Here is a 24,780-nt window from a genome sequence, read left to right on the forward strand (position 1 = left end):
TGACTCCCAGTTGGAGAAACATGCATTCTCTGAGCAGTGGCATCAATTAATTTATTTCCCACTTTCCCTTTATGTGAGGAATTTATTAGTATCACTTGATGCAAGTCTCCATTTAGTGAGATCAGGGACAGACTGGGTGCAAAAGGTGACACAATCATTCTAATTGCTCCTGACTTGATTTTTAGCCCTCTACATTGTACTTTCTCATTCCACGTCAAAATATCCTTAACTGAGAATTTGATGTGAACTAAACTAATTTGATTTTAAAAACCTAAAGAACTGCAGATGCTGTAAATCCGAAACAAGAACAGAAACTACTGGAAAATTTCAGCAGGTCTGGCAGCATCTGTGGAGAGAAATCAGAGTTAATGTTTCTAGTCCAGTGAGTTCGGAGTTCTGAAGAAGGGTTACTGGACTTGAAAGGGGAGGCAATGGCCTAGTGGTATTATCGCTGGACTGTTAATCCAGAGACCCAGGTAATGTTCTGGGGACCCTGATTCAAATCCCGCCATGGCAAATGGTGGAATTTGAATTCAATAAATATCTGGAATTAAGAGTCTAATGATGACATTGTCGGTTGTCAGAAAAACCCATCTGGTTCACTAATGTCCTTTAGGGAAGGAAACTGCCATTCTCTTCCCCTGGTCTGACCTATATGTGACTCCAGACTCTCAGAAATGGGGTTGACTCTTAACTGCCTTCTAGACAGTTAGGGATCGGCAATAAGTACTCCCTAGGCAGTGATGCCCTCATCCTGCAAATGAATTAGAAAAAAAAAGTTCACTCTGATTTCTCTCTACAGATGCTGCCAAACCTGCTAAGCTAAGATAAGCTGAAGCATTATTCTAATTTTCCCCTTTAATATATTGAAAAAAATTGAAAGTCCTGATGAAAAGTGTCTCTATTCCACACTAAAAGGCATGTGGTGTATTTCATAAAAATATCAAGCCTAATTGGAACATTTTCTGTCAAGTTTGAAAATATGCTCTGCAGCTAGACAGAATGAGGGATTGCTGATAGGTATGATTGAATATTATTTTCTTGTCACACCAATGAGGCACTCCCTCTAAATAGACAACGCAATCAAAAGCTTTTTCAAAGGAAATAAACAGATTCTGTTTTAAGTAGCTAACGTACTTGATGGTGGTTCTATTGAAAATATGTTCATCTCGACAGTTTACTAGACAATGGTATTGGAATGAAACCCTCTGATTGTAATTTCTTATTCACTGTCACTTTTTTGAATGTTGATTACTTAAATCAAGTCTTATTATTTTTCTCGGCTCTCATGTTGCCTCTGCAATTTTAATAATTGCACCTTCATGCAGCTGGTGGAATGACAGCAAGCATCATCTTCAGCATTCAATCAATTCAGAATTGTTGTGAAGTTAAATCATCCAAAGTTGAATTATATGTATTTGTCCCAGATTTTCAATAGAAGTCTAACTTAACAACAAATTATGATGTTTGTAAGGTAAATTTAGTTACCATTTCATTGGCTTGAAAACAAGCAACCAATTTTAGTATGGATATACACCACTGATATAAGTTGCAACCTACTGAGAAACCACTGAAGCAGCCAAGATTCATTACTCATTGCTCACATCTTTGAGTATAGGAGTTGGGACATTGGTGAGACCTCTTCTGGAGGTCCAGATCTGGTCTCCCTGTTATAGGAAGGATATTATTAAGCTGGAATGGATTCAGAAGAGATTTACCAGGACGTTGCCAGCAATGGAGGGTTTGAGTTAAAAGGAGAGGCTAGATAGGCTGGGACATTTTTCACTAGAGCAGAGGAGTTTGAGAGGTGACCTTATAGAGGTTTATAAAATAATGAGGGGTACAGCTGAATGGCAGGTATCTTCTCCCTAGGGTGAGGGATTTCAAAACTAGGAGGCATATTTTCAAGGTGACAAGAAAACGGTTTAAAAAAGACATGAGGAACCTTTTCTTTCTACAAAGAGTGAATTATGTGTAGAATGAACTTCAGAGGAAGTGGTAGATACAGGTACAGTTACAATGTTTAAAAGGAATTAAGACAAGTACATGAATAAGAAATGTTTGGAGAGATATGGGCCAAGAGTAGGCAGGTGGAACTAGTTTAGTTTGGAATTATGTTCAGCATGGACTGGTTGGACCGAAGGGTCTGATTCCGTGCTGTTTGACTCTATAAGACTGTATCCAATGGTTCCAAAATAATTGGCCAGGATATTTTGAGGAGTGACAGCACAGTCATATTGCAACTCAATCATAATTTTCAAGGTAAATGCAAAGCTCCACATTTCTAGCCAGGAATTTCAATTCTAGCTCCTACAGAAAAGTCAAGCACAGAGGCAATCAACACAGCTCCCCTTGGTCTAGGAGAGTCAGAGGAAGTCAAACCACATCTCCTTTTACAGCAATCAGTTTGCTACACTCTGTGATTTAAATTTCCAACCAGACATTTAGACATCTGCTGTTAAAGGGTAAGTGGGGGGTTAGGGTCGTAGTCAATCAAGGGAATAGAGTACCGGGTGGGTTGGGAGCCTGGTAAAGTTGGAACACTCAGATTAGGTTGGGGGGATATCAGAGCCTTTGGGGAAGGGGAATATTAGAGCTGGCAGGGGGATGCCAGAACTGTTGGATTCGAAGGGTGTCAGGACTGGTATCATCCCTTGTGAGCAGAGGACCCTAATTCAAACAGGGCCTGGAATGATGTACTGCACTTGGATCCACTAAGCGAAGACTATCCCCCTTAGTGGACTGAGGACCACTAAGAACCACAACAAGATTCCTGGCTTTGTGTCTGAGCTCAATGGCACAGGTAGACATCAGTAATATGAGCCTGATATTTCAGGCTGAAGGGGTAAAGAGCAAAACAGGCAAGGCAAGGCAGAAATGCTGTGAACATCCAAGTAGGCTCAGAGTGAATGAGAGCTTTGACAGCAAGTGAAGAGCCTGGAGAAGCAGCCAGTCAATGAGTTTGGTGCATTACCCTGAGCACACCATGCTCTGATAGCAGCACGACAATGATAGTTTCTGGTGCAGCCTGAGGTGAGGCTGAAGTGCAGAAATGTCCTGTAAGTGGTTCGGAGATATGTCCTGAGGGTTCTTAGAGGTTTGCACATGTCCGATGCCATGGGATGTATGTGGCTGATGCTCATGGAGCATGCCCAAGAAGCTGACCGTTGTACAATATGGAGGCCTTTTGGAGCAAGTTGCAAGTTAAATCCACCAAGAACCCATGCTAATTTCCATGTTGAGTTTTCTCGACATCTAGTTTGTAATGGTGAGTTTGTTAAGATCACAACCTGCAGTAAGTTGGACTATTAAGAATCCATTTAACAATCAAGCAATAAGCAATAAAGATCATCAATTGGGAACTCGCTATTCTCAACATGTCCAACTGAACAAAGTGGGGAAATTTCAGTAAGATGAGCTCACCCAATTCTACTTGCCATAGCCCATATCGCTCGGAGCCTGGTAAGAATCTACCTTTCATTACTGGTTAAAGGCTATAGCTTACGACATCTGGTGAGGGAAAATAAATTGGCTTTCAATAGTAAAGGTATTATCAACCTTATGATCCAGATAAGAGGCAAATGTGCAAGGATTCATGGATACAATCTTCCTTGACACCTGACTACTGGGATTTTCAAACATGAGGGAGGCCAATTTCCATGGGTTAAAAATGAAAATCCGTCCATTGAAGGCACGTAACTCCTTACAAGATCTTACTGACTGATCCGCTTCACATGAAACTGTTGCCCACCATTCCCAGACATGTTTTCATTAAAATGAAATAGGAGGCTTGGGAATGGATCTGAACTTTTTAATATATCTACTGTCCACCTGCCTCAACCCAGTGTCATTGGTGGGGAATGGGGAGATTGGTAATTAACATTTCTTCAGTGATATGATGTGTCAGCCTTTTCAACTATAATTGTACTAACAGTACTTTACAAGTTCTGTCTCTTTCAAAGGCACATTTGATTATTATTATGCAGACACATAAGCCACTGGTTTCTTGAATGCAATTGCTAAATCTTACTTCAAGTGTGTTACTAAACAAGCATTTGTGAGAGGTGACTTTTTTCCTTGTATCTGAGCCAGATTCCGACTCAGATCTCCCAAGATAAAGGATCATATTCATATTAATTCAGTGCCACATGTGTCCTCATTTTCAATGTATTTTGATGATGTTTAATGAGGCTATTTTAAAAAGGAACTTGATTTTAAATAGATAGTTCTTTCCATAATATTTTGTGCATCAGTTTAACCTATTTCAATTGTATCCTTGCAGTGTCTGTGGGCTACGAATATGAATCATGTCCAGACCTGATACTCTGGGAGAAACGTACTGCTGTTCTACAAGGCTATGAGTTAGATGCATCTAACCTGGGTGGATGGACTTTAGACAAACACCATGCCCTCAACATACGAAGTAGTAAGTCAACAATGCAGCGTTCACTGCAGTAACATAAGAATACACACTTTAGCCATTTTGCTAATCAAAACAACAGATTTTTAAAATGTAGAATGGCCACATTTGAAATATAGAGATGTATTTTAACTTTCCCTCCACCTATCCTCACCAGCCAGAAACAAAACTGGGGGAGTGGGAGTTAGTTTCCACACAGCCTTCCCATTCACCCTGATCTGTCTGCCATACTTTCGTGGTTTGGTGAGGTGTCATTCAGTCCTTAAGCCTCTTTAAGTCCTTAACTGATCACTTAAGAACCTCATTCCATTTCCTTCGCAGCTTTTCCCCATGTTGAGAAAATCAAGGTAAAGCAAGTAGCCTGGTTGATTTCATTGTGGGAGATGCTCGCTGACAGATGGAGTTCCCTGTGCCCATTTTGGACAGATCCCCATGCACAGATCATATTTTATTGCCACTTTAGGGCTCCTTCCCACCCGGGCTTCTAAAACCAAACACTCCGACATCCTTCCCCACAGTGGGAGCATGCTAGGCCCAACTAATAATCCCTGACTTCTCTAAATTTGGAAAACCCCTATTGCTTTTCTTCCTGGACTACTTATAATCCCAGAAGTGGCTGCTCCCTGCATCTAATGCTATTGATACTTGGCTGGCAGATTTTTAGGCAGAACATTCTTGTAAATTACGACAAAATTCCCATTTCAGAACAATTAAGGCTGGCCTCAGCACAATATTATTACAGGCCAGCAAGTTTCTGATCAGTGGGTTGCTAATGGAGGAATGGGGCAGGCCACTATTGATGGAAGCCTGCTCGGCCTGACCGATAATCCCTAACTTCCTTGACCTGCTCCCTCCGTTTAAGGAAACTGCACAGCCAGTTGAGGAGGATAGTGTAACACAGTAAGTCCCTTGTGCCCTTCCTGCAGGGACTTCCAAAATGATTTGTCCATAAATGAATTGATTCAAGAACAAGACAAAAAAGAACGGCTGCTAGATATGGCCCACTCATTTTCCCTTTCATTTACAGAAAGCAGAAGGCGTAGGGCAAATGGGAATACCACTGGAAGCTCACCAAAATAAAATTTAAAGCAGCCACACACACTCAATTGTAAAATCCATGCTAAGAACCTCATCAAACTCAGTGGATTGCATTGGAAATCAATGGGTCCTGAATTCCAGACTACCCCAAAGAAACGTGTAAATTTGTCACAAGTTTAACTCATCAAAGTTGATTTTGTTCTCATATGGGAATTGTTGAAGGTGGTTAAAAGGTTTGGAATTCCATAAAAGATAAATGTACACATTCTAATCCTTGGTTCCCTTTTTTTTTAAGTTTTTATCATTCCTAACAGAGATAAACAGTTCTTTTCTGTCAATATTGCAGTTATTCAGCAGAACAATGAACCAAATAAGAATCAGAATCACAGAATTGTTACAAGGCAGGCAGAGGCTGGTTGATTTTGATTGAATATGAAAAATTTGGGGGGAGAAATTGAACTTGATTAAGCTCCAAGTATTGTAAAATATCACCCGTAGCCTTGATTTTTTTTTGATCTATGTCACTGAAAATATCTCAGTCTTGTAACTCCAGTAAAATCAGAATTGACAAGCCTGAAAAGATCACAGCATATGGAAGAAAAAAGATAGTTCAGTGTTTAACTGTGGGTACCGTTGAAAGTTACCATTCTTTTGTTTTCAAATATTAAGCGTAGAATTAGAACTAGAATTTTCTCTTTCAGTGATTTTTGGAATTTTTCTCTGTATATTAATATCTCTAACATTGTTCATCAAAAGTTTCTAATTTAGACATCACTATTTATTATAGATATTCACAAAGAAAGCAATGAATAAAAAACATACAAAACCACTAATTAGAGCTTGGTGCTATGATAACATGATGTATTGTTAAAAAGATTTGTTATTAGTTAAATGCATGCAATACTGGTACTGTAGCTGTATTTGCTGTTTTGTACAATAAAATTCAAATATTAACAACAATTTTTTTTTGCAGGTATCTTGCACAAAGGAAATGGAGAAAATAATTTTATATCCCAGCAGCCACCTATCATTGGAAGCATTATCGGAAATGGGCGAAGACGTAGCATTTCCTGTCCAAGCTGCAATGGCCTTGCGACTGGGAACAAGCTCCTTGCACCAGTTGCGCTAACATGTGGATCCGATGGGAGCATTTATGTTGGTGATTTTAATTATGTTCGTAGGATCTTCCCCTCAGGCAATGTCATTAATATACTGGAGTTAAGGTATGATAACTTCAAACACTGATTTAACTAATTTAAGTTATGCAGTATTATTCAGTCACAGAAGTGTTCCTAAAATTAAGGGATCTATATCCTGGTAAGTATGGTATTTGGGTCAAATAATATACAGCATTATAGAACGATGGATGATATTATTTTTTAACTCCAGTGTTAGTGAGCTGGACAATTAAGAGCAGAGAAAAAATTAGAGGGTTTGCTCATGAACAAGGGAAAAGAAGGTCATGTGCTCTGGTGACTACTTTGTTTTTGGAACAAGTTTATTTTGTTACCTGAAGAAAAGTGCTTTGGTGGCCATGTGTTTTTTTTTTGGAACAAGGTATGATATATGTTACCTGTGTTACAAAAAATAGAAAATTCTTTCTTTAGAGCATATTATTCTGTTTTTAATGCATTATTTTCATATATGCTTTATGCTTGCCCAACTTCTTCCATGTAACATTAAGAAAAATGTTTATCAAGCTTTCCATTATTAACTAACAAACAGTGAGTGGAAATTTGTTACCAGCAACCAAATTTTCATTTGTCTGTGGGGGGACATTTTGGTGCACAAATAGCCACATTTTGATTTTATTTTGGAGGAAATCATTTTCCCCTGCATTTTCACCCAAGAACCATTTGCCTCTGCCCTTTTGCAGTTAAGGAATACACAATGTGTAAAGTGCACTCACATCCCTAACAAGCCCAGGTTACCCATTTTGAACTGGGGATTAAATAACGTTTCCTCCCACACATCATTTTCAATTGGGAACTTTGGGTTTTGGAAGGTCATTAACAGCATGTCAGGTTTGAAGATTTGTGGAAGAAAATGGAAAGCCTGTTAGGATTCAGAATCAGTCTGAAAGGTAACTGTATCATTTTTCACATAGGGTGACACAGTGGCTCAGTGGTTAGCACTGCTGCATCACAGCACCAGGGACCTGAGTTCAATTCTAGCCTCAGGTGACTGTGTGGAGTTTGCACATTCTCCCTGTGGGTTTTCTCCGGGTGCTCTGGTTTCATCCCACAGATGTACATATTTATCTAAATCTATCAATCCAAAGATGTGCAGGTTAGGTGAATTGGCCATGCTAAATTGCCCATCGTGTTCAGGGATGTGTGGGCTGGGTGCATTAGTCAGAGGTAAATAGAGGGTGGGGGAATGGGTCTGGGTGAGTAACTCTTCGGAGGGTTGGTGTGGACTTGTTGTGCCAGAGGGTTTCCATACTGTGGGATTCTAATTCTAATTCTAAATGTCACTATAAGGAGCCATGTTGTGAGGTAGATGTATTTTAAATTAAATATTTCATCATAGGGATCATTACTTTGTACTTGTTCAGATGTGTTGCAGTATTTTGCCAATGGAAATAGGACCATAATGCAACAAGAAAAGTTGCAAAGTGTTCAGTAAGCCTGTATTTTTTTTTGTACTGTGATTTAAACTGAGTGAGCGTTTTAGCTGATTGAAAGCAAAATTGTTGTTGTCACTTGAAAAAACTTTATACCTGCTACCTTCCATTGATTTACTGAAACTCTGCTTTAAAATTCGAATGAATACCTTCTGTTGTTTCTTTCCCTATTTTTGGACAACTGTGGCCATTATATATTTGTGATTCAAGCTTCAAGTTCTATTGATTTTCATTAATATTCCATTCATCTGAGAGTGAATGACAGTTTTTTAGAAGTTCTGGTAACACATTATTCATTTGATGTGGTCTCTGGTTTACTGACGCCAGCCAGTCGGATTTCAAGATTTTATTTCACACGTCAGATTTTTCTTTTCCTCAGCAGATGCAATAGTGTGTATGTTGGAGCCTTTTATTACTGAGGATTTATTTTTCCACCAAGAAATTGAAATTATATTGTATGGAATCTGAGGACTGCATAGTGAATGTTGGGAACCTAAGTCACTAATCTACATGAAAAATCCACACCTAGGTTGCACCACACAGGGCTCAAATCAGAGTATGCTTGGCTCTCTCACTCAAACCATGAGAGAACAGACCAGCATGTTCTTATAGGCTGCTGCACTGATGATGTACTGACTAGGCAAGGGATCACTGAGGACTTGATAACAAATGACTATCAGCTGAAGGCTTTTGATGAGTACTTTGACATTAGGTAGAATGTTATATTTGATTTAGTTCAATAGATGTGCCAGAATCCAGAAAACAGCATAGACTCACTTGGAAATATTTGTACCTGCTTGCACACGATTGCAATGATGGTTCTTTGAGAGAGTAGTAAGGTCAAATCATTGTGGGATTGCATGATGAGGGCCTGTCAGACTTTCTGCCATCCAGAGAACACTTTACATTGTCAAAATGAGTGCAACTAACCAGAGACTAGAAGCTGAGAAAACATATCAGGCACCCCATTACAAAGGAATAGGAGTCTTCACTTAGTCAATACAGTTCATCAAATGCAGGAGTTGCGACATACCAGATAACAGAGAGGCCACGCAGAAGAGGATGACATCACCACCAATACCGATTGTGGCACAAAGTATGTTCTGCAGCCAAAGAGGACTATCATGGCTGCAGAAGGAGAAACCATTTTGAAGCAACTTGCTACAGCAGTGTGTTCCACAGTTCAATACTATTATGGAAATAACGCATGATACACCACCAGGGATATGGGAAATGACCCAAGCCAGCCTCATCAGACACATTGTACTGTAACCATGCCATGCACAAGTTGGACTGGAGGTTGTCCAACTAGATTCAGCCAAGTGACAATCTAGAAAATATGACAGCATTTTCACCAAAACAGCACAAGCACCAGGGCGTGTTCTGCGAAGAAATGAAGTGGACAATGGTCTTCTCTGTTCCAAGCAGGACATCACGCTATCCTACCGGTCCTCCCAGAGGTCTGAGAACATGGTCAGCATTGAAACCTGTCACAGGAAACTTGGTGGTGAGGGTAATGGTACATGGCTTAATAAAGAGTAGCATAATCATTTAGGAACACAAGTAATGATGAAAAGATGTAAATATTCAGGGACAAATGACTATTTGGTGGGAGGTGTAGTCTAAAGGAAGCAACTATCGATAGGACAATTGATCAGATCATGAGCAGTGATTTCAGATCATTTAATGGACAGTGTTTAGGAGGTCTTACTGTAAGATGGATGTGCAATTGCCCCTCTCTGCTATGTTTATAGTGCACTCAGTTTAGTAAAAGGTTCTGGTTATAGAGATGGACTCCGTGTCTATCTCTGAGCCTGCTTACAGCATCTATGTGGCCTATCCAGTCAGGTGTCAGATCAGTGTTTGAAGCAGGATTCAGCATGTCAGTGTGATTGATCTCAAACAGGAAGTGTTTCGTCTTGGCCTTGTTGAAGATAGTTGTTTTTGGCACTTGTTCAATGTGAATGTTACTTACCATTTTTAATCCTAATTCTGGAACACCTGACCACAATGTTGTGAAATAACGGACACTGTAGTCCAGTGACGAATGGATATTTGTACCGTTGATAAAATAATATGTCAAATAACCAGTGAGAAAGGGTAACCAAATTAGACAGTAACTAATATTTACTCCCTAGTGAACATACACATTATAGCAGCCACGAATAAAATCAGTCTAATAAACATCCATACTCATTTTTGTTGGGGAAAGCTTTGACTGGATGTGAAGCATAGGCAGATAAATAGTTTTGAGGTACAGAGCCGCCATTAAGAGTGGAGCAAGCTGCAGGACTGAACAATCTACTCAATTACGTAATATCTCTATGTTCTGCCCAAATATTGACCCAAATAGATATTTCAGATAGTTTGGAAGAGTCTTTGACACTTTTATCAGAATAGTATTGGTAGTAATCAAGGCCTGCCTCTTCTAACTTCAATAGCTACAAAAGTATGTTCTTACTAAAGCAGTATTTTTGGGAGAGAGATTTAGCAGAGAATTACCTAATGGAATAGAAAAGTGATTTTCTGTTACCGGAGTTAATTGGTTTTTAGAACAAAATATTCTTCTCGTCAAATAAATGGTATCAAATAAATGGTATCAAAATTGATGAAGGTTGTTGAAAAACTAAAAGCTTTGATTTTCAATCATTTCCACTTTGCATACTGAAAAGTTTTGTTTAACCTTGTGATCTGATCTATTTCAATCCATCTTTACTTTCAATATTCTTCTTGATATTTACAATTTTCTGAAAAAAACTAATACTGAATCATTTTTCTGTCTCTTCTATACCTATCTTCTGTCAGAAATAAAGATTTCAGGCACAGGTAAGGGAATTATATGTATGACTTAACTTTATTAGATAATAGGGTTATTTGGTTTGCAAGAACACTCAAAGCAGCAGTCTGGTCTGTGAATATTTGTTGCATTTATTATACTGTGATGGTGATAGAGAGAGTGGAACTGTTCTCTGGTTAAGACAGAAAATAAGATAACATTGCTATGCACATCAATCATTTGGAGTATTGTTGCAAAATGAATATAAATGGAGCATCTCATATGAAACAGTAATGATCTTGATATCTTTGAAGGTCAAGGAATTCCGATATAAAGATAAAATAGTCTCGAGAGAAGCAAATGAAATAGTACAAAAATGGGGAGTCCAATTAATGATACCATTGTTATTCTCTCACAGTCATCAACCAGCAGTGTTTGGGGAATGAGCTCAGTTGTATTTGAGTCTGATGAGATAAATCGTTGAAGGTACATTGTTGAAAGTTAAGATTTTACTTTGTCTTCATATGAAAGCAGCAAAATAGCATCTAAGATAAAAATCACAAATTACACGAGTAACTTTAATATTCTTGGGAAGTCTGGTGAGAGAGCCCTGGGGTTATTGCACAGTGATTTCAAATGAATGGAACCAAGTGAGCTCAATCTCAGAAATAAAATTTGATTGGTACATTTTATCGTGTCAGATATTGTTACAGAAAGTATCATGATTTAAATGTTAGTGTGCAATTTAGGATTCTGCCTTATTTAATACAATGAAATGCTGTGCCTCATATGTTAAGATCAGTCACCTTCTGCTAGCAAATGGCCAGCAGAACTGTCAATTCCCTGTCTTCATTAGATGGATTTGAGATTTCTAATTTTGGGATCAATACATGGACATAACTGTGGTGACCATCTATAAATATGGTTACACCAATATCTGTTAAGCCACAAGCACTATTTAATAGAAAATGCCTTTTATCCACTCACAAAGTACAGGCCAGTGCACCTCACGTGTTTTACAATAATCTATTACCATTCATTAACCATGAATGTAATGCTCAGAATGATTTTTAAAAGGCACGTGCATACTCAACTTTTAGTCTTTATTTTCCAATATATGCATAAAAAGTAAACATGCATACACTATACAAACAACTTGAATATTAAGATCCAGTGTTTAGTAACAGTATAACTTTTTCATTTACTAATTAGAAATGCCATTTGTTATGTGTGACTCGTTGCTAAAGTAAATCAACAAGACGGGTTATACTGTTTAAAAACTGAAAGAACAGCAGATGTTGGAATTCAGAAACATAAACAGAAATTGCTGAAAAAGCTCAGCAGGTCTGGCAGCATCTGTGAAGTGAAATTAGAGTTAACATTTCTGGTCTGGTGACCCTTCCTCAGAACCAAGTTCTGACTACTGGCTTCAGATATATAGGCAGTAGCAAAGATATAGCAACAATGACAATACCATTGAGTATCACAAATAAAACAAAATTACAACATATTTTGAAAAGATAAGGCAGTACAAAAGCTTAGGCATGATCCAAATAGATACTTGAGGTTTGAAAAAAACCATGAGGACAGGATCAGGTATTATAAGAGACCCTCACCAGTGAAAGAAATTAGGCCTGGGAAGGTAACCTAGCTGACTCAATGACTTGAAAATGAGTATCAAATCAATTATTTAATTTTCCTAAGTTAAAGACTCTATTCTTTAAAAAAAAAGGAAAGAAAATCCAAGACATTAAAATCTGTTTAACACCTATTGTGTATGATTTCAAGTAGGTTGAACTTGTGACAACTAAAATGTGATACAACTTGACAGTGGATACTTGCTTCACAGTACACTTAGGTATCAATGTAACTAGAAGCATAATGGGTTGTCTATCCAGGCAATTGAATGAATTGCACATATCATATTTAAAATAGGGTTCCTATTCACACGATTGCAAGAAAGTAACGCTGTGCAATTTCCAGGCCAAAAGATTAGAATGGAGAATCATTGATCTTGGATAGAAATCAAATTGGAAGAATGATGGGTAAATCATCCTGCTCCTCGGATTCTGCCTGACCTGCTGTGTTTTCCCAGCACCACTCTAATTCAAACTCTGATCACCAGCATCTGCAGTCCTCACTTTTGCCTGGGTAAAAATAAGATATAGGGATGGTAGAACAGGGCAGAGTGCAATGGAATCACAGAGCAATGTTATGGTGAGGTTGAGGCTTAGATGACAGAGAAATGTATTAAAGAAATGTATTAGGAAATGTATTAAAGAAAAAGAGAGATTCTATAAAGTGGCCAAGAGCACTGGGAAATCAGAAGATTGGGAAGGCTACAAAAACAAACAGAGGATAATAAAGAGAGAAATAAGGAGGGAGAGGATCAAATATGAAGGTAGGCTAGCCAGTAATATTAGAAATGATAGTAAAAGTTTCTTTCAATACATAAGAAACAAACGACAGGCAAAAGTAGATGTTGGCCCACTTCAAACTGATGCTGGAAGCCTAGTGATGAGAGATAACAAAATAGCAGGAGTGCTTTGCATCAGTCTTCACAGTGGAAGACATGAGTAATATCCCAACAATTAAAGGGAGTCAGGGGGCTGAGTTGAGTATGGTTGCCATAACAAAAGAGAAAGTGCTAGAAAAGCTAAAAGGTCTTAAAATTGATAAATCTCCTGGCCCCGATTGGCTACATCCTAGAGTTCTGAGGGAGGTGGCTGAGGAAATAGCAGAGGCATTGGTTGAGATCCTTCCAAAGTCACTGGAGTCAGGGAAAGTCCTGGATGATTGGAAGATTGCTGTTGTAACCCCCTTGTTCAAGAAAGGATCAAGACAAAAGATGGAAAATTATAGGCCAATTAGCCTAACCTCAGTTGTTGGTAAAATTCTAGAATCCATCATTAAGGATGAGGTTTCTAAATTCTTGGAAGAGCAGGCTCAGAATAGAACAAGTCAACATGGATTTAGTAAGGGGAGGTCATGCCTGACAAACCTGTTGGAATTCTTTGAAGAGGTGACAAGTAGGTTAGACCAGGGAAACCCAGTGGATGTGGTTATCTAGACTTCCAAAAGGCCTTTGATAAAGTGCCACACGGGAGGCTGCTGAGTAAGATGAGGGCCCATGGTGTTCGAGGTGAGCTACTGGGATGGATTGAGGATTGGCTGTCTTTCAGAAGGCAGAGATTTGGGATAAAATGTTCTTTTTTGGAATGGCAGCCGGTGACAAGCGGTGTCCCACAGGGTTCAATGTTGGGACCGCAGCTGTTCACGTTATATATTAATGATCTGGATGAAGGGACTGGGGGCATTCTAGCGAAATTTGCCAATGATACGAAGTTAGGTGGACAGGCAGGTAGTCCTGAGGAAGTGGGGAGGCTGCAGAAGGATCTAGACAGTTTGGGAGAGTGGTCCAGGAAATGGCTGATAGAATTCAATGTGAGCAAATGCGAGGTCTTGCACTTTGGAAAAAGAATACAAGCATGGTCTACTTTCTAAACGGTGAGAAAATTCATAAGGCCAAAGTACAAAGGGATCTGGGAGTGCTATTTGAGGATTCTCTAAAGGTAAACATGCAGGTTGAGTCAGTGATTAAGAAAGCGAATGCAATGTTGTCATTCATCTCAAGAGGGTTGGAATATAAAAGCACCATTGTGCTACTGAGACTTTATAAAGCTCTGGTTAGGCCCCATTTGGAGTACTGTGTCCAGTTTTGGTCCCCACGCCTCAGGAAGGACATACTGGCACTGGAGCATGTCCAGCAGAGATTCACATGGATGATCCCAGGAATGGTAGGTCTAACATACGAGGAACGGCTGAGGATCCTGGGATTGTATTCATTGGAGTTTAGAAGATTAAGGGGAGATCTAATAGAAACTTACAAGATAATACATGGCTTAGAAAGGGTGGACGCTAGGAAATTGTTTCCGTTAGGCGAGGAGACTATGACCCGTGGACACAGCCTTAGAATTAGAGGGGGTCAATTCAGAACAGAAATGCGGAGACATTTCTTCAGCCAGAGAGTGGTGGGCCTGTGGAATTCATTGCCGCAGAGTGCAGTGGAGGTTGGGATGCTAAATATCTTCAAGGCAGAGATTGATAAATTCTTGAATACGCAAGAAATTAAGGGCTATGGGGAGAATGCGAGTAAGTGGAGTTGAAATGTCCATCAGCCATGATTGAATGGTGGAGTGGACTTGATGGGCTGCATTCACGTCCACTCCTATGTCTTATGGTCTTATGGTCTTAAATACAAAGGTGAAGCAAGATTAGAAGGATAGAAGAATGGTGAAACAATTAAGTGTTACATGTTTGTTCAGTGGGGTGGGTGAGTTGACTGGGAAAATAGAACTGATGATTGATGGAGGACATTGCATGGAGGATGAAGTGAGCAAATGCACTTTTTCAATAAATGAAACAAGGACATTAAGGAGGGAGTGGAGAAAACATTTAAGAATCAAGAGGTGGAAATGAGCGAGAAATAGGAAAAAGATATGTTTTAAAATGTTGATGAAAGAGAGGGAAAGGATAAGCAGAAAGATAGTGGGTTGTGATTGTGACAGTGAAAAATAGAAATAGAACCCCCAAAAAGAAATTAATTTTAAATGGGTTTATGACTTTAACATCGCTTTACACAGAATGAGGAGAAACAGAACAAATAGCGAGACAGTAGAAACTAAATATTTTGAATAAATAGTTGATAAAATTAACTAAACAAAAAATATGGTGTCAAATGAAAAGGGGTTTTGATATCAGAAATATTAATTAAGTAAAGACCTGGGCTTCAGTCAACAAAAGTAAAGGTACAAGGTAATACACGTAAGAAGGGCTAACAAGATAAGGGATTGCACAATAAATAATAAAACTATAGAAAGCAGAGGGACCTTGAAGTGCATGCACATCCACAGATCCTTACAAGTTACTAGACTGGGTAGTTAAGGTGGGTAAAAAGGCATTTGTAATATGTGTACTTTATTAGGTACACATAAAGTACAAGAGCAATGGTGGTTGTGTCATGACTAGAGTGCAGCACACAGTTCTGATTACATTATTGGAGGATGTGATTTGCACACCACAGGCTATAAAGATTTAGCAAGATGCTGCTAGGCTGGAGGGTTTGCTGTGAGGAGAGGTGGGATGCACTGAAGTTGCTTTCCTTGGAACAGCAAAGGTTGAGCTGGAATCTGATAAAGGTAACTAACATTGATAGGGAGGATAGGAAGGCACTTTTACAATGAGAGATGAGTCAATAATCAGGGAGCATACACTTAATGTAAAAGATAGAATGCTAAGAGGAGAGTTGAGAGTTTTTTTCATCCAGAGGGTAGGTAAAGTCTCGAACTCATGGTCTGAAAAGTTACTTGGGTAAGAAACTCCCACAACATTTACGTAGTATTTCGATATTCATCTGCATTGTCATTGCCTCCACATCTATCGGCAAAAAGCTAGAAAATGGAATGAGTGTAGTCAGATCTTTGTTTACTGGTGCAAGCACAATGGGCCAAATAGCCTTCTTCTGTCATGTAAACCTCTCTGAGTTCATTAGAGAAAACTAATTAACAGTAAGGCTTGACCTGAAGGACCCACAGAAGGCATAGAGTGAGGAACAAGTGCACTATGTATGTCAACTAATCATCAAAAACCGAGTCAAAGATATTAGACAGTGTAAAGGAGTGGTTGATTAGAGCTATTGGGCTTAAGAACCAACAGAGGTAACAGAGTGGAACACTAGTCTGGGTCAATCAGTAAGAGAGTGCCTTAGGTAAAATGGGTTAAGATACACAAAAGACCAGATGTTAATTAGAGTTGTGCAGAATGAGTTTAAAAGGATTTAAAGGACACAACTGGCCCTAATTGGAAGGGACAGCAATTAGCATAAATAGCATTGAAAAAATTCAAATTTACAAAAAAAATAATTTAAATGGAGTTTATCCGAAGCTTAACATTGCTTTTATTCTCTTTTAGTAACAGTCCAGCACACAAATATTACCTCTCTGTGGATGCTGTGTCAGGATCATTGTATCTGTCTGATACCAATAGCAGACGTGTCTATAAAGTAAAATCCCTTACTGGAGTCAAGGAAGCCACTAAGAATGCTGTGGTAGTGGCTGGAACAGGAGATCAATGCCTTCCATTTGATGAAGCTCGATGTGGTGATGGTGGAAAAGCAACTGAGGCCACTTTGTCCAGTCCAAGAGGTAAATTCTTTATCCAATTAATCACGGCAACTTTATCTTCGGCAGCTGAAAACTGAGTAGATATTCTTATGTTTGGGTTGCAAATATACTAAAAGTGCACAATGGAGCCTGTAGAAATCCCAGCAAGGGCACATCAGTTCTGAAGATTCTACCCTGAATGACTGGTTGTGTGGTGTGTGCACATTCTCCCCATGTTTGCGAGGGTTTCCTCTGGGTGCTCCAGTTTCCCCTCACAATCCAAAGATGTGCAGGTGGATTGGCTATGCTAAATTATCCATACTGTCTAGGGATGTGCAGGCTATGTGGATTAGCCATGGGAAATGCAGGGCTACAGGTATAGGGTGGGGGGGGGGGGTGGTTTGTGGTGGTTGTTGTGTCTGGGTGGGGCGCTGTTCGATGGATCAGTGTGGACTCAATGGATCAAATGACCTGCTTCCACACTGTAGGGATTCTATAATTCTATTTTATTTCTCAGATTGCCGTAATGCAATCGTTCCAAGAGTAATCGTCAACACAGAGTACAAAGCACAGCCAATGTGGCTCACTTCATATGAAGTTACCTACCTTCCCCCACCCTCCTCCCTGACTTATCACCTTCATCCCCACTCCCACTCATCTATTGTACTCTATGCTACTTTCTCCCCAGCCCCACCCTCCTCTCATTTATCTCTCCACCCTTCAGGCACTCTGCCTGTATTCCTGATGAAGGGCTTTTGCCCGAAACGTCGATTTTACTGCTCCTCGGATGCTGCCTGAACTGCTGTGCTTTTCCAGCTCCACCAATTCACCTGCCCTGCACATCTTTGGACTGTGGGAGGAAACTGGAACACCCGGAGGAAACTCACACAGACCCAGGGAGAATGTGCAAACTCCACACAGACAGTCACCCGAGGCTGGAAGCGAACCTGGGATCCTGGTGCTGTGAGGCAGCAGTGCTAACCACTGAGCCATCATGCCACCCGACTCATACTTTGCATGTTAGCAGATAGCTCAGTATACATGTGCTTATTGATATACATTAAAACCATAAGAAATAGGAACAGGACGCTCCTGTTCATGGCTGATGTGACATTACACACATCCACTTTCCTGCTCTTTCCCCATAGCCCTTGATTCCCTTGCTGATCAAGAATCAATCTATCTCAGCCTTAAATATATGCAAGAACTCTTCACCCCCCCCCCCCCACCCCCCCCCAAACACATCTCTGTGACAAGGAATTCCAAAGGCTCACAACTCTCTGAAATAAGAAATTCTTCTTCATCTCAGTCTTAAATTGGTGCCCATTTATTCTGAGACAATACCCTTTGGTGCTAGACTCTTTCCATGAGGATAAACATTCACTCAGCATTTGCCCTATCAAGCCCCTTCGGAATCCTACATATTTCAAAGAGATCACTTCTCACTTGTCTCAATTCTGTAACGCTTCCTATCCAAATAGAGCTTATTTCTAATATTAGGTGACTAAGGTGGCTATGATTACTTTCTTATATTTTTACACGAACTGAATGATTAAGTTTGCAGATGCCCAGGAGATCATCGATAATATGCATTTTGGTGCCATCATTTAGTGCAGTCAAAAATAACATTTAAGAATTGGTAACGTTCAGGAGACAGCAAGAAGATTGATGAAAACCTAGAATGTATGCAATGGAAAAACAGCATCATTTGAAAAAGTTGGAAGAAATAGGTTTGAATTTATTTCACTCCCTGCTGTTGGGTTTGAAGGTGAAGTCTCTTTAAATTCAACAAATACCTACACCCCTTGCCCTATCCTCACTGCAATTTTATCATTGGAGAAGGTGACATCAAATAACACCCACTGAAGTGCCTCACCAATCATTCTCAGGTTCTTACCAGCAGATGGAGAGGCCCACACTAAGCAGCTGGCATGGATTGTTAGTGGGCAGAGAGTCCCTCATTAACTGGCTTCGTGGGTCCATCACTGTCGCACTCCTAAGTCCCACTGGTTCCTTTGTGTTCATGGCCTCTCAAGGCCCAGCCTGCCACCCACCTCACCTTCCCTCTCAAGCTGTGCCCCAGAGCTGGTACCTAAGGAGCCCTCACTTAACTAAATCCAGAAGTCCTGGCAAGCTGATGGCTTCTGATTGGTGGGACTGTCACTGAGGGGCAGAGTCCCTGTCTTATTGATAATTAAATGGCTGTGGTGCAGCTAGTGATCTCTCCTCTCACCGTCCTGATGTGTTATCCTGCATGTGTCAGGCACAGAGAAACTGGTGCCTCATACAATTCAGCTCTAAACATCTAAATTACTTTAAAATAATGAGTCTCACAGATATTTTCCAACTATCAAACTCTTCACAAAATTAGAATATGAAAGGAACAAACCTGGATAGATAACCAATTAGTAGACTTTTATTTCACTTCACGCAGCAAAGTATGAATACAATATCAACTAATTCTGTCAAAGAAGAGCTCAATAACAATTTGTTGAAGAATGGGATTGAGCATTATAAAGATAAATATGGTGATTAACTACCAACATGTCACACTGTTATTTTGCTACTAAACCCACACTGATGTCATCTCCAGTATTCATTTGAAATCCTATCTGTGGTCTGTTGCCTTCCATAGCTATTAAGTACGTTGGTTGAGTTGCTGCTGTCATAGAGATAGACAACACAGAAACAGACCCTTCGGTCCAACTCGTCCATGCCACCCAGATATTCTACCCTAATCCAGTCCCATTTGCCAGCACTTGGACCATATCCCTTTAAACCCTTTTTATTCATATACCCATCTAGATGCCTTTTAAATGCTATAATTGTACCACCCTCCACTACTTCCTCTTGCAGCTCAGTCCAAACATGCACCACCCTCTGTGTGAAAAAATCTGAATATCTATTACACCTTTCATTAAAGCAAACAATCACGCCCATTCATGAACATCCATTCAATGCTTTAAAAGCTCATCAGCCCATATGAAAATAAACATATACTCACAAACCTACAGCAAAGATAGCAATCCTTCAAATAACTTGAGTTGTCAATTAAACTTTGAATTTATACACCATCCTCCAACCATCATTATGGGATAATTGTAAGTTGTGGAAAGCAACCAACTAATAATAATGACATAAATATAGCTGTTGAGGTATTATTAAACATTTGTGTAAGTAATGGAACAGATTTTTTTCAATATTCATTGACACAGACAGGCTCCATTTCATAATTTTTAGTGTTAGGATTCACTTAAATTGACAAGTGAGGACTGCAGACCCTAAAGATCAGAGTGAAAGAGTGTGGTGCCAGAAAAGCACAGCCGGTCAGGCAATATCCGCGGAGCAGAAGAGTCAACGTTTTGAGCATAAGCCCTTCATCAGGAAGCCCTGATTATAGAATCATAGAATCTCTACAGTGTGGAAACAGGCCCTTTGGCCCAACAAATCCACATCAACCCTCTGAAGAATAGTCCTCCCAGGCCCATTCCCTTACCATATTATCCTATACTTACCCCTGACTAATGCGCCTAACGTACACATCTCTGAACACTATGGGCAATTTAGCATGGGCAATTCATCTAATCTGCACATCTTTGGATTGTGGGAGGAAATGGAGCACCCAGAGGAAACTCATGCAGACACAGGGAGAATGTGCAAACTCTGCACACATAGTCGCCTGAGGCTGGGATTGAACTTGGGTTCCTGGCACTGTGAGGCAGCAGTGCTAACCACTGAGCCACTGTGCCACCCCAAATGAAGGGCTTATGCTCAAAACATCAATTCTCCTGCTCCTCGGATGCTGCCTGACCGGCTGTGCTTTTCCTGCACCACACTGTTCGACTCTTGCTACTGTCATGAGGCAAATTACATGTGGTGAGTGAGCCTTCTCATTACATATATATATATATCAGAAATTTCAAACAGATACTTCTATACTAAAGTTATAAGATATAAAACATATGTGTTTTTTAAACATCCTCTTGGTTTTTACTTGTTATGTGGTTTCCAAGTATTTTTGTATGGGGAAACCTTCAACATATATCAATAAGTTCTGTGAGAACATATACCTCAGAGAAGTAGCAGGATCACTGCAGAAGACCGGAGCAAAATACTGCAAATGCTGGAAATATTCAGTGGGTCTGGCAGCATCTGGGAGAGAGAAACCAAATTAATATTTTAGGTCAATAAACTTTCATCATAATCTCTGGTAAACAATCAAGGAATCAAAATGTTAGTCCATATTTCTCTTTCCACAAATGCTCCATGACCTGCTGAGTATTTTCAGCATTTTCTATCGCTGCAGAAAATGCTTTGGTGAGACATTTATCAACTAAGTTAAACTGCTACTAATACAAATAGAAACATGATGATTTTGAGGATCCCTGATGTCCCCATTATAGTTGAAAGTTTGCAGCTTCATCAACAGAAAACATGGATATGGAGTGAACACAAATCATATTTTGACAGTTGTCTTGTACTGTTCATTGTTTTCCTTCACCAGGTATTGCTGTTGACAAATTTGGTTTGATATACTTCGTCGATGGAACAATGATTCGCCGGATTGATCAGAATGGAATCATCTCCTCTGTGATTGGTTCCAATGACCTAACCTCAGCAAGGCCTCTTAGTTGTGACTCAGTGATGGATATTTCCCAGGTAATATGCTTATCATACTTGTAATCTTTCAGAAAAAAGTAACTCATCTATCATTTTTTAAAAATTTGGTGTGCAAATTGAAGGTGTAGGGAAAATTAGCCGAAGCATAGGTACGAGTTTCTAATTTATCTTATTTGTCCAACATAACTTCATTGTAAATGCCAGAGAAACAGCATAAATGAATCTTGTCACTATATCTCTGGCGACAATCATACGCTAAAGTTACAGCAGATTCCCAGCAAAAACCTTGAGGAAAGTCTACCCCAAACTGTTCAGTGGATATGTATGTCTTTCTGCATCTTAGGTAAGCTCATAATTTTGTCTAACCACTGGTTTGAAGTGATGATTTTTAAAATTAATTCATTTTACATAAGTTACTTTAACTAGCTAATTTTATTTGAAGTGGAGATGCATTTGCTTATGCTAACAACGAACCACTTTTAAATGAAGTGAACTTTGTGAACATTTATGTCATAAAATTATAAGAGATATAGGAGAAATCCTTAGTGGGAAGAAATAAAAGTATCATAAATTGAAATGCTGGCATAATAGACACCTAAAAACAATTCATATCAAGTGTACTCAGTTGAACTGCTGTGCTCTTCCAGCACCACTAATTCAGCTTTCAATTTTTTGTTGATATTTTATTGTAAAGCCCAATTTTGACAATAATTCATGACAACACAATCTCAACTTTCAATAACAGTAGTTTAATAGCAAAACAGATTGTGTACCCTGACTGATCGCTCTCTGGTTGGGAACAGTAAGACAAGTTATAGTTTACCCATTGTTCCATGCTTGACAATGTACTTTCCAATGAGCCACCATGAGTCTTTAGCGTGGTCTAGGATCTGCTTTTAAAATCCTTTCAAATTAAAGACATTTCACTTGTTCCTCACTTCAGTATAATTAACTGTTACACATAAAAATGAAAATGGCAAGATAATCACAATGGCAATGAAAAAGCTGATAATTTTGTAATAGAAATCCAACACTAAAAAAGAGTAAAATTGGGCCCTTTGCCATGTTAAGAAGGAGCAAGAATATTAATTTATAATTTGGAAGAAAGAAAAAGCTTTCAGTTATATTTCAATGCAATACATGCCACGAAATCTTTGAAGGCAATTTGTTTTTAAAAATATTTTTTAAATCACAAGTTATTGAAAAATAAAATATGCTATCTAACACTGCTGTAGATAGAACAGAGAACATCACAGCACAGTACAGGCCCTTCGGTCCTTTATCTTACACTGACCCGTGGAACCAATCTGAAGCCTATCTATCCGACACTATACCATTTTCATCCATATGTTTATCCAATGACAATTTAAATGCCCTTAAAGTTGGCAAGTCTGCTACTGTTGCAGGCAGTGCATTCCATGTCCCAACTGCTCTATGAGTAAAGAAACTACCTTTGACATCTGTCCTATGTCTATCAACCTCAATTTAAAGCGATGTCCCCTCATGCTAGCCATCACCATTCAAGGAAAAAGGCTCTCACTGTCCATCCTATCTAACCATCTGATTATCTTAGTTAATGCAATTAAATCACCTCTAAACCTTCTCTCAAATGAAGACAGCCTCAAGTCCCTCAGCCTTTTCTCATAAGACCTTCCCTCCACACCGGGCAAATCATAGTAAATCTCCTCTGCATCCTTCCCAAAGCTTCCACATCCTTCCTAAAATGTGGTGGTCAGTACTGTACGCAACACTCCAGGAATGGTTGCACCAGAGTTTTGTACAGCTGCAGCATGGCCTCGCAGCTCCAAAACTCAATCCCCTTCCCAATAAAAGCTAACACACCATATGCCTTCTGAACAACCTTATCAATGTGAATGGCAACTTTCAGAGATGTTGATCGTGAACACCAAGAACTCTCTGTTCATATACACTGTCAAGAATTTTACCATTAGCCCAGCACTCTTTATTCCTGTTGCTCCTTCCAAAGTGAATCACCTCACACTTTTCCACATTAAACTCCATTTGCCACCCCTCAGCCCAGCTCTGCAGCTTATCTATGTCCCTCTGTAACCTGCAACACCCTTCAGCATTATCCACAACTCTACCAACCTTAGTGTCATCCACAAATTTACTAACCCATCCTTCAACACTTTCACCTAGGTCACTTATGAAAATGACAAACAGCAGTAGCCCAAAACAGATCCTTGTGGTACACCACTATTAACTGAATTCCAGGATGAACATTTTCCATCAACTACCACCCTCTGTCTTCTTTCAGCTCGCCAATTTCTGATCCAAACTGCTAAATCACTCTCAATCCCATGCCTCCGTATTTTGTGCAATAGGGAACCTGAATCAAACGTCTTACTGAAATCCATGTAGACCACATCAACAGCTTTACCCTCATCCACCTGTTTAGTCACCATCTCAAAGAACTCAATAAGGTTTGTGAGGCATGACATACCCTTCAGAAAACCATGTTGATTATCCCTGATCAACTTATTCCTTTCTAGATGATTATAAATCCTATCTCTTATCGCCCTTTCCAACACTTTTCCCACAACTGAAGTAAGGCTCACTGGTCTATAATTACCAGGGTTGTCTCTACTCCCCATCTTGAACAAGGAAACAACATTTGCTATCCTCCAGTCTTCTGCTACTATTTCTGTAGACAATGATGACATAAAGATCGAAGCCAAAGGCTCGGCAATCTCCTCCCTGGCTTCCCAGAGTTTGCTAGGATAAATCCCATCCAGCCTAGGGGACTCATCTATTTTCACACTTTCGAGAATTGCTAACACCTCATCCTTGTGAACCTCAATCCCATCTAGTCTTGTAATCTGTATCTCCGTATTCTCCTCGACAACGTTGTCCTTTTTCAACGAGTGCTTCCCCTATCTCCTCAGACTCCAGGCACAACTTTCCACTACTATGTTTGGCCCAAATCCTTCTCTCATCAGGAATTCTTTTATTCTTGATATGCCTATAAAAAGGTTAGGGTTTTCTTTGATCCTGTCTGCCAACGACTTCTCATGTCTCCCCTGGCTCTTCTTAGCTCTTTCTTTAGGTCTTTCCTGATGAACTTGTAACTCTCAATCACCCAAATTGAGCCTTCACGTCTCATCCTAATATAAGCCTT

At 39.6% G+C, this 24,780-nt stretch overlaps 1 protein-coding gene across 8 annotated transcripts in view; it reads left to right on the forward strand.

The window, feature by feature from the left end:
• Positions 1-24,780, forward strand: part of tenm4 (teneurin transmembrane protein 4) — a 452,208-nt gene that overhangs the window by 372,750 nt on the left and 54,678 nt on the right. For 5 of the 8 annotated variants that reach the window (XM_060826616.1, XM_060826612.1, XM_060826614.1 and 2 more), the window contains 5 exons: positions 4,283-4,426; positions 6,432-6,681; positions 10,890-10,910; positions 16,831-17,063; positions 21,526-21,680. In XM_060826616.1, the coding sequence (XP_060682599.1) occupies positions 4,283-4,426; positions 6,432-6,681; positions 10,890-10,910; positions 16,831-17,063; positions 21,526-21,680 (803 nt within the window). The remainder of the gene's footprint in view (positions 1-4,282; positions 4,427-6,431; positions 6,682-10,889; positions 10,911-16,830; positions 17,064-21,525; positions 21,681-24,780) is intronic. The other 3 variants (XM_060826618.1, XM_060826613.1, XM_060826620.1) reach the window with 1 other exon arrangement.

The sequence above is a fragment of the Hemiscyllium ocellatum genome, chromosome 6 (genome assembly GCF_020745735.1).
Source record: "Hemiscyllium ocellatum isolate sHemOce1 chromosome 6, sHemOce1.pat.X.cur, whole genome shotgun sequence".
In the NCBI taxonomy this organism is placed as follows: domain Eukaryota; kingdom Metazoa; phylum Chordata; class Chondrichthyes; order Orectolobiformes; family Hemiscylliidae; genus Hemiscyllium; species Hemiscyllium ocellatum.